This window comes from Psammomys obesus, unplaced genomic scaffold, assembly GCF_907164565.1.
Source record: "Psammomys obesus unplaced genomic scaffold, mPsaObe1.curated_primary_1811, whole genome shotgun sequence".
Classification (NCBI taxonomy): domain Eukaryota; kingdom Metazoa; phylum Chordata; class Mammalia; order Rodentia; family Muridae; genus Psammomys; species Psammomys obesus.
This window is the reverse complement of record NW_026591086.1, coordinates 5444614-5455799: the sequence shown is the minus strand read 5'-3', so window position 1 is coordinate 5455799 and position 11186 is coordinate 5444614. Positions and strand designations below refer to the sequence as shown.

Here is an 11186-nt window from a genome sequence, read left to right as displayed (position 1 = left end):
AGTTGAAGGAGCTGTGGGCTCGTGAATTGTGATGTCAATGGTGCTGCCCCCACGCTCTAATCTTTCAGCCTCCAAACATGTCTGCTTCACAGACACTGACTAATTAATATCCTCTTTTCTGTGCACCCAAGGGTATGTTATAAGGAAACAGTGATGTGTGACTTTTCAGGTAAACAGGGATGAATTTATATCTATGGGCCAAGGGGAAAGAAACAAAAATGTATAGAACTAAACACTTGCTGAGTCTGACTTCACATTCATTGTTTTTATTTAAACCCCACCACAATCTTGACAAGGCGAGGGTCTTTGTGTGAAGGTCTCCCCACCACTTTTAGAAATGGGGAAATTGAAATTCATAAGTGTAATTTTTCTGATAACTGGTTACAGCGAGGGCTGAGGCTAGGGTTGGAACTCGGGTCTGCTGGCTTCCAAGACTACATTCGTTCTGTTCCTCCATAGAACTGAAGGCAGAAGATTAGCACCTCTGTCGGCCTTGTTATTACCCTCACTATTTGCAACAGGCCTATTGATAGCTTTTATTAGCTGTTTGTATGTGTACATGCATTGTGGGTACTCTTGAAGTCAGAGACAGCATTAGATCTCCTGGAGCTGGAGTTTCAGGTGGCTGTGTGCATGCTGGGGACAGGATTTGGGTTCATTGTAAGAGCAGAAGGCCCCTGGGATGCTGGGCTATCCCTCCAATGGTGCTATTAAGCTTTAATAGTCACAACATTCCAAACTCTTGAGGTCTCAGTTCTTGCGGCACTTCTGATTCTATGTGGCCGTCGTGCTCTTTCTCAGTTCAGAAATGGCAAATAGTTGGATTTGGTACTAGAAGTCATTTTGGCCTCACTGTCGTCTTAAAGGCAATTTTACATGGGCTCAAACTCTTGGACTTGCAAAAAATCTAGAATTGAGAACAATGTGAGCTTTGTCCTCAAAAGTCCAATGCATAACAAAGCAGATGTTTCAGCCTGTGACGAAAAGCATTCTTACTGATGTCTTAATAGGGAAACACAGACTGTTCTTAGGGCTTATCATCCCACCAAGTTCACGGATGCTAGAAAATTACCGCTCAGCCTGCTATCTATTTTTCTACCCCAATTTTCCCTGGACCAAAGGGCACAAGGCTAAACGATAGTCCCATTGCTATTCATTCTTTTATCTGCGGCCAGATTAAATCCCATGCCCTGCCTGATTCTCTTCAGCCCTTGAGAGGTACAGCTCTGGTCCTTGAGATTCAGCTGCTAACTGACGTCTAGACACAGACAAGCACCAAGATTCCTGCCCTTTAAGGATGATGAACCTGAGAATCCTGGGCGTCTTTGCTCCTTCCTTCCATGGGCAGGTGGAAAACTAAAATTCACGTGAGAGTTATGACTGATTAACAGAGGCTCCGTGATGGCGTAGCCCTTCTGTGTTCCTGTTTGAGCTACTCTCTGACCGTTTCTTTCCAGGGAAGAGTGTCTTGTTTCTTTCCTATGATTTAAGAATAGGCATTGAGTCTCTGCAATTCTTCATCCAGTGTCTGATGTATCAACTCACGTTCGTTCAATAGATGACCTCAACCCATAGTAGACCACCAACCTCAAGAATCCCATGCCGCCAGTACCAACAAAGCAAGCAGACTCCCCTGGCTCTGAAGAAGATTATGAAAGAGTTTGGTCTAGGGACACGTGACAAGTGCATGCAGAAAACTGCCCTAACATCACCATATCACTCTTCTAATTGCCTCGATGTCATCCTTCCATCTGAGCAAAAACAAACTAAATCTCTCCCATTCCCCCCTCCCACCAAAAAAAAAAAAAAAAAAAAAAAGCAAAGATCAGTTTTACAGTACAAAAATTTTATTTTTTTTGTTAGGATAATTTAAAGTTTAAAACTGAAGTAGACATATTCATTTTACAAACAAGATTTTTTTTTTCATAAGGAAGACCATTAAAAACAGTAAACAAACAAACAAAAAGCCGTCTTTACAAAAAGCTCTGTGCATAGCAACTTTATACTGTATGTAACTGACAAAGCAAAGAAAAAAAAAACAACAACAAAACTATACAGTTTGGAAGGGAGACCGTACTGTACAGAAGGTGAAGACAATGGTTTTTAAACCATGCATGTTGAAATGTGCAAAGAAAAACTGGAAAGAATTGATGCTGTTAACAAAAGGAATCAGATAAATAATGAAGTAAGTTGTCCCTCTAAATGAAGAATCTTACACAGTTCCTCTCAAAAACAGAATTCTGTCCTTACCTATAAAGATACTTGTCTGCCAAGCGGCGCAAAAAAAATAACCTGGGACCAGAATCATTTCATAGCAATGACCAAAGAGGACAGAGTGACTTTGTTTTTTTAATTTATTAGTACACTAAAAGTAATCCTTACACACGTTTGTACAATTAAATAGATCTGTGGCTGCCGAGGTCCTAGTGAACGGTCAAAGATGTCCGGTATTTAGTTACACACAGTCTTCGGTGTAAAGCTACTGACACAGTCTACGATCATTCTGAAGACAGTACTGCACTAATCTTCATGCAAGAGAAAGAGTCACAGGTTTCTAAAAGCTATGCTACTCAAAAGGAAAAAAACAAACAAACAAAAAGTTCTTATGTTGGATTGGCTCAAATCCAGGTCTAAACATGCTTAATTTTGTTTTGTCTCCATTTGGGGATGGTAAGGTAAGGTTTGTAACCCACACATTCTTTGCCCCGGGTTGGGATTGCTAGCCAGGGAAGTTTTTTCTCATGCACTTCCGTATGTTTTGGCGCTGTTGAGCCCTGACTATGAAGGACTTTGAGCAGCAGTTATGAGCATGCCAGGTTCCTAAAATTGTGGATTCTTATGTGTGCAGAAAAAATTAGAAAACAAACAAACAAACAAACAAAAAATAAAAAAATAAAAAAAAAAAAAAACAAAGTCACGCTGGGTAATTCCAGAGCAAACTGAAGGCATAAAACAGTCGAGGGCTGGGTAAGTGAAAGGCGTGGACCGCTGGGGACAACGAGAGGGTCATCTAAGGTTGGCTCAGAAGTACTCATGGTGCTCTGTCCACGAAAGCTGCGTCGGTTTTCCAGCAGCCTGGCCGAGAACCCCCAGCTAAGTCTGTGGACTCAGGGAGAAGGCCCTTGACCTGGAGGATCATGATGAGAGTCTCCCACTGTTAGCATCTACGCTGAGAACCCGGTAGGTGGCTCGGGGCTCCCGGGGCAGGATGCATTAACGCACCGCCTGGAGCACGGCTGCCAGCGGCCTACCGATGGCCCAGGAATCCCAGCGCCCTGTCTTGGGGCAGGAGAAGAGAGGCTTGAGGGGGTTTTCGAGTCTCTCTCCTTCGCCCGAGCCCGCTCCTCCAGACACAATGTCAGGCGAGATCCACGCTCTTTGGGGGGGAGTTTAATAACATAAAAGGAAAACTGCATAGAAAGGAAACAGTCGGAGACTGAGTCTTAAGGAACACACCGGCCTGCCCAAACTCTTTCCGCAAAGCCCCGGGGAGCCTCCAGCCTCGGCTCCTGGATCAGGCACCCAGAGAAGAAGGGCTGCATGGCAATGCCAGGGAGAGGTTCTGAGCCCCCTTAGTCACTCAAGTCTCGTGGCTTTGGCCCTTCTTGGAGGTGAGATGCTTCCTTGCCTAGGGATGTTCAAAGCTGCATTGCTCAGGGAAGTGTGTGTGTGTGTGTGTGTGTGTGTGTGTGTGTGTGTGTGTGTTAAATGCTTCACCGAATGTGGACACCACAAGTGACCCGTGAACTAGAAAGCAGATCTGGGACTGAAGCGTTGGGTTAGAGTGTTCATGTCCGGCATCTATCTGAGTCTGGTCTCGTGGGAAGGTTGGTTCTCTGGGAATCTGCACGTTACATGTTCTTGTGTTATGGGTCGATAAAACGATGGAAAAAAGAGGGGGATGCGGGATGTAGGATAAGAATCTAATAAGCAACTGTAATAACCACACGCCGTTGAAACTTGTCACTACCTGTTTGTGTCAATTTCATTTTACATCAGGAAGAGAAATTCCTCTCTTCTAAAAAAAAAAAAAAAAAAGGTCTTAATTTCTACTTCTACTTACAATAAGTTACACGTTTATTTATTTAAATAACTGTAAAACATTTTAAATTTTTTCCCTTTTTGTTTTTTTTTTTTTGTTTGTTTTTTGTAAGAGCTTAAAGTATAAGCAAACACGCATACATTTCCTCGATCAATTCAGGTTTCATTTTAAGAAAGTCTTCCATGCTGGTACCCTGTTTTGTTCAATTTTTTTTTTCTGCATAAACTAAATTGGTATCTGAAAGGATTCATAGAAAATAGAAACTTTCAACTTTTTTCCTACAAAGAAAAACAAATAGTATCCAAAATATTAAGCATGAATGTTTGCCAATGTTTTTCTTAAATATTTTACAAACATAGGAAGGTGTTTTTCGTAATGTTCATAACAAAGAATTGCATTTCTGCTCTCAGCACTGACCACATCAATGACCTTTGTCTGTCCTTGTCTCCAAAAGGGTCAGTTTGTAGAGTTACTGTCAGCTTCAGGAGGAACCGTGAGACCAAGATGGCGGCTCTTTGCCTTTCCAAATCTGTCCAACGTGGCCACCAGGGGGCGCAAGTCTCCCCCAGCAAGTTCCAGAGTACTTCCTTCATGACCGGTCCATTGGAACAAGTAGTTTTGTGCTATAGTTCTTCCTCTGCTTTACATCGGGGGTACGACAAGTCCCGTCATGGCTGCAGGGAAAGAGCAACACGGGATTGAAATATCAAGACCTTTTTTTTTTTTTGGTGAAGCTGATCACAGGAATGACAGCATCTAAGACAACCCAGGGAGATGGTGAGGCGTTCTTAGGTGAGCGGGTTCTCTCCAGGACTGGGCTAACAGAACCTTCGGTGCTGGCATCCTATATCAAGTCCCTACGCTTGGTTTGCAAGCACCTTAGCATTTCTGTATATTGAGACATCATCCTGGGACAACAGAAGTAAATGTGCAAACCAGATTGCAACAGGCCTGTCACTAGGTGGTAAAGTAGGGAAACTCCAGGCGCTGAGCCTGTTGGCTTCCTAAGCATCGGTTATAACAAAGCAGGCTTTTCGCTTCATCCTTAGGGTCTTCATAAACATTGTACCCTAAACTGGATTGGTACTTTAAAAAAAGGTTGTTCATCCTTGTTCAGTGCTCACTGATGGGACATAGAGAGATTCACTCGGAAATGCTGGTCTTCTGGGAAAGAGCACAGATGGTTCCTGATACGGGAGTCAAGCCCGTCCCCAGTTCCCATGCCCCATCCAAGTACATCACCCATTGCCTCCTCAGTCTAGTCAGGTGTTGTGCACAACGCTTGCCTGGGCAGAATCAAGCCCGGTGTTTTCCCTCCCTCTGTGTGGAGCATGAACAAAGGGGGCAGATCACAACTCTCTGTCCCTGGCTGCGTTGTCTGTGTTGTAAGGAGCCTGGAGAATTTTACATGGACAATGACAAAAGTTCCCTTGTAGCCAAACTTCCAGCCATCTTTGAAATTTGATTCCCAGATTTTTCTTGTCTACCTATATGGCACAGAGAGGAATAACAGATCTTATACAAGCATCTTTCTGAGTGATGATTACTATGATGCTTCCAAGCAAATGGCCAAAATTCTGACCATTCCAGCTCTCCCCAACCCTGTCTCTTTCTCTTCCCTCCTGTCGTTTCCTTCCCCCTCCCCTACCCCCCTTTCTCTACCCCAGCCCATTCTCTCGGGCAAAATTGTCAGCTGTCTGTTTCCCTGCCCATACAGCCTTTATTGAATGTTTGTGAGATCTGGATTAAGGTCTTACACAGCTAGCAAAGCCTTAATTATTTTTGCCTGTATTACTATATATTGAATCGATGTAAGTTTTCAATAAAGGCAGTTCAATTCTGGACACTCCCTGATGACTTGGAGATATAACAACTGCTGTAATTATCCAGGAGTGTAGGAAGTGTGGTGGTGGTGGTGGTGTGTGTGTGTGTGTGTGTGTGTTTCTGGAGGAGCTAGAAAGTGAATCAGACTCTCAGCATATAAGATCACCTTGATAATCTATATTCATCAACTGTAAATGCCTGAGAAGTAAAGCAGAGAGCGGGACAGAAAATGCTGTAACTGTGGTGTTTAGGTGGTAGAACACTGACTCATATTCCTGCCATTTCCTCCTTCATTACACTCAATGCTCTTCAGCCCTTCTTTCCAGCCTCAAGATTTTACTGAGTTGCATACAGGAAGTCAGAGATACCCAAAGGCTCTGATTGGCAGATTTCACCTATGCCCTTTCTCCTGGTTCACCCACACTAGAGGGGCTGGAACTCTGCTGGATGATGACCTTGACTTTGCACTTAGAGAAACTGTAGCCAACAAACAGAAAGATAGAAATTCACGTGGCGGGGGAGCATTTGCCCTGGTGACGTTCATGGTGGAGAGAAGCCTAACTGCACCATGTCCAGGTCAATTTTCCACCTCGAGCATATTACAGAAAGGCAACACCCTCCTTCTGTCCTGCTGGCAAAGCAGATACCAGTAAAGGGTGGGCAAAGAGAGGAAGTCCACCATCACTATCCCTGGAGGCAGTGGGCTGTCAGAGCACAGGTTCTGGAGCCCGAGTGTCTAGCTAGATTCAAGCCATCAGCCACTTGCTGCATAGCCTCAGACAATCCGCTCTGCTAAGTGAGGTGAATGGGCATGATCTAAAGGAGGAGGGCAAGTGGAGCGCTCGGTGCAGTGCCTTGCACACAGAGCAAGTTTTACGAAGTATTGTCTACAGGGCGGATCATGAGGCTGGGGCCTCCGCCTCCTCACTCTGTTCTCCTTCCCGCTGAAACTTGATGAATGAAGGCAGGGAACGTAGAGAGCAGAGACATCCTCACCAAGGGGCTGTGAGGAGGGGGGACACAGCAGATATGTCCCCAGTGGTGTTTATTTCCCCGGATGTAAATATGATCCTCATGGAGAAAGTTCTAATTCCTCCCTGGGTAACAAGGTGGAGTCCTCGTGTGTTTGACGAGAGGCAGGATGGGTGGAGACACTTGGTTACAAGCTGTGCTGTCTCTCTACGGCTTAGACGTCTGGATGAAAAAAAAGAAAAGTTCCTCTGCTATACAGATGTTTCCAACTACCTACATGTTGGGTGGCACGGGGCTCCGGCAGCCTAGTCCTACCAAGAGGAATTCTCAGTGGCTCTTTCAAGAGCTGGGTTTCCAGTAATGGGTTTGACAGTTTCTCTGTCATCTCTGTCAAAATGTCACAGCCCGTAGGAGTGGAAGGCCCGGAAGAGCAGCACGCCTTTCAAGTTCTCACAGGTTACCTCCAGAAGATTTGGACTACACAGGAAAGAGCTGGGGGTTCCCAGAACAACACAGCCCATCTCAGGTCCCCACGAAGCTCTGTTGACCAGCACTGCCTGTCACGAATGTTTTCGTGTCAAAACACGAGAAACAGCCAAAAATAATGTGGGTCACCGGTGAGCCGTGGTGCTCGGCAGTTTCCAATTTGCTCTCTTGCCATCAGCTGCCTCCCATTCTCGGAGGGATGATTAGATTCTCATGTACTCATCACATTTGTGTTACGTCATGTCATATTACATTTTAGGACGTTGTTCAAAAGTGGGTTTGACGGGTGATATTATTATTATTTTTTTTTGTTCTCAGGAACAGTATGGCTTTTCCCTCTTCTTTCCCTATTTCACCCCTTGATCAGGCACCTGCTATCAATTTGGCTAGCATAGAACCAGAGTTTCTGCTCCTGACGGATCCTCCCACATGTGCCGTGGGAATGAACATGAATTGCAGATGGTAGGGCAGTTAGATAAGAAAAAGCACAGGCGGCCTTTGGAGGGCTGAACAGTGACTGGCCCTACCTATGGCAAGCACGATTCTGGGCCGCCCGTGTTCCTGAACTGGACATGTGTCTCTGCCACCATTAACTCCATGTCCTAGAGATGTTTGCCTTGTCCTCATTCACCCCCATACCAAGCCAGCACTAGGTATAGAATCAGGCCAGCACATCCGGCCTTTGTGAACCACCATGAAAGTTCCAGGACCTCTGTGGTCAAGTGCTCGGAGCTGTAGAATGGAGCTGAGATGCTTGCTCTTCCTCTGCAGGCCCCAGAACACCTGGATCGCACGCTACCCCCCCCCCCCGCAAAGCATTCTCCTCAATTACCTCTGAATCCATTTCCGTTGCCACTGGAGCAGGCGGGCGAAGGGGAGCCTTGGGGCCTGATGACAGGGGCAAAGGCACTCTTCTGCTTGACGGCGGGAAAAACGGAAGAGGAAAACGGGAGGATGGAGGGAGTGCTGGAGGATCCAACGGTGGGGCTCGATGACATGACTGGAAGGCAAGGTGTGACACTCTTTAGGAGGGGGGACGGGCTCGTCAAGGAACCACGTGTTCTTAACATACACACTCCCCCTCAACTTGCTTGAGAAATTATCAGCTCCCAAGTGTTGGTCCAGGCTCCAGCAATCGAAAACAAAACTTGAGGGACCTTCATACCGATTTCCATAATGGCGGGGTCAATTCACATTCTTGCCAGCCATATGTACGTGTTCTCCCCCCACACACATACCACACTGGTGCCAGCATATAATGGCTTTATGTAGCTATAAACATAGCTGTAGTTTGTGTGTGTGTGTGTGTGTGTGTGTGTGTGTGTGAGAGAGAGAGAGAGAGAGAGAGAGAGAGAGAGAGAGAGAACCATTCTGACTGGAATGAGACGTAAGAAAGACTCTCAGTATTGTTTTGATTTGCCCTTACCTTACAGCTAAGGTAATGGAAAAATTTTTCACGGGTACAACAGGACCATTCATACATGTTTCAGGAATTATGGCGAGGCAACTAATCCATTCACTGGTTGGGCTACCAGGAGATCGTCGTGTCACGTGCAATAGGTCAGATGCAGAAGAGATGGTAGCACACGGAAATTCTAGCGCTCGGGAGGGAGGCGGCAGTACCTGTGGTTGTAGTACCTACCGTTCTTTATAGCTACATCAAGCCGTTAGTGCATGTGTGTATGTGTGTGTAAGCATATATGTGACATGAAAGCGGAACGAGGGATGAGCATGAGAGGACCTGAGAGAACTCATCTATCGAAACCCAATACTGTATACAGTGACTATATACCAACAAAACAAAAGAGAGAGGTGAGGGGAAAATGTTGAATGTGACAATATTATTTCCTTGACCAGGAGGGATAGACACATAAAACAATGACTGCAGCAATGATCCCAGTAGAAGAAAGGAAGGACGTGTGAGAAGATGGAATGCTCTTTCAACCGGTAGGGCCTACCTTCATTATAGAAATGGCAAGAGAGAAAAAAATCCGTACACAATGCAAACCTCTTTTCACCCTAAAAAGATGCCTTATCTGTATCTATGAGCTGCCCGGCAACTCCCCTGCCTCGAGGGTTGACGTCGAGGGCTAAGATTGCCATGATTGCCCTCTCCATAGCTACTTCCTCACTCAGTGTGGGAGTTTATTAATATTCAGAAGATGACCTCCCTCTCTGGACTCTCAGTGCACTTGGGAAATAAAGCTGAAATTCAGTCTCCCCTGACATAATGCTCAGAGAAAAACCACCAAGAGTAACAATATTAACATTAAAAATGACTTAAGGGGGGGGCCAAGGGCCAAGTGGGGTAATTTCCAAGGAAAATAAAGGCAGTTTAAACAGTGAGCTCCCCCCTCCCCCATGGCACACACTCCACCAAGTTACATCAGACAAGAAGATCTTATTATTTGTTACTAAGCTCCCCCAGAAGGAGCAGATGAGCTGGGGAGAAACAGCACTGACAACTAAACACAAGGTGACTTGAAGGTCAGAAGCTTTGGCATCCCGAGGTAGACACTAACCTCTCTTTCTCTGTATCTCAACTGCACCTACAGCCATCACAGACAGCGTGTACAATACGATGTCTTTCCTCTTAGTGATTTGTTTTGTTATTTTTAGTCATGTCTGTGTGTGAGTATGTGTACATGAGTGCAGGAATCAAAGGAGTCCAGAAGAGGGCGCTGGATCTACAGCGCTGGAGCTGGAGCTACAGGTAGTTGTGAGCTGCTCCATATGGGTGCTGGGAACTGAACCTGAGTCCTCTGCAAGATCAGCAAGAGCTCTTAACCACTGAGCCATCTCTCCAGCCCCCAGTCTGATATTGTTACAGCAGGAACAGGAGCCAAAGACATCAAAAAAGAAGAGCTTTTTCTAAGGACCACTGATACTTAGGTAGTACTGATTAAAAAGCTGTGAAGAAAGACATACCTGAGTACATCTCTTCCCATTTGTGACTATGAAGATTATATTTCATATTTATAAAATATTTTATAAGTACAAAATATTTATATTTATATACATCTATTTAAATGTCTAAATGTAAGTATAATATTTATATTTATAAATAGAAATAACACTGGAAAGGAGGGCAGACTTTCATGTTGTGCTTGAGGATGAATGTGTGGGAAGTTGGGCCAGTTCCTAGTGCTACAACAAGCTTCAGGGCTCATCGTTAGGAGTGGATCTTGTGTATGGTTCCAAGCCTAATATCATCTTCTAACTTTGGCTTAGGAACAATAAAATTTAAAACAATGCTTTCAACATGCTTCCCCCTTCTTTTAATATCAGATTAAGAGGCCAAAGGAAGGCTGAGAGTCAGGAGGCTCTTGTTCTAACCATGGTCTAACCTCTACAATATCAACTCCTCGGTATAGACACCAAAATGACTAGATTCTGTTGTTGTAATGGCCCCACTCAAGCATGGCAATAGAAAAGGCTCTTTTTAAAATATGATATTGCTATTAACCTTTTGAGAATGTCACAAATGCATAGAATATATTTTGATCATTTATTCCTCACTTCTCTCTCTAGCTCTCCTAGATCCACCTTAACCTCCACAACCCCTCCAAACTTTATGTCCTTTTCAAAAAAAGTAATCTACCAAGTCCCACTTGTGCTATCCATATGCTCACAGGAGGGGGACTGTCCACTAAATAGTGGTCTACCTACTAGCAATCACATCTCAGTGAAAACCGACTCTCCCTTCCCCGGAAGCCATCAATTGTCAACAGCTCCTGAGCTGGAAGTAGGGGCTTGGTGATTCCCTCTCCCCTCCATGATGGAACGCTGACTAGCTCAATCTTGTGCAAGTAACAGAGAAGGTTCTCCAAGTGTAAGAAGAATCCACATCTGTTCATGCACA

General features: G+C 44.9%; 1 protein-coding gene across 9 annotated transcripts in view; it reads right to left on the bottom strand.

Moving 5' to 3' along the window:
• Positions 1–4684: 4684 nt before the first annotated feature.
• The window catches only part of Ebf2 (EBF transcription factor 2), a 193920-nt gene continuing 187418 nt past the window's right edge, over positions 4685–11186 (bottom strand). For 7 of the 9 annotated variants that reach the window (XM_055609706.1, XM_055609712.1, XM_055609703.1 and 4 more), the window contains 2 exons: positions 8157–8324; positions 4685–4716 (listed from right to left, as the gene is read on the bottom strand). In XM_055609706.1, coding sequence (XP_055465681.1) covers positions 4685–4716; positions 8157–8324 — 200 coding nt within the window. The remainder of the gene's footprint in view (positions 4717–8156; positions 8325–11186) is intronic. The other 2 variants (XM_055609709.1, XM_055609710.1) reach the window with 1 other exon arrangement.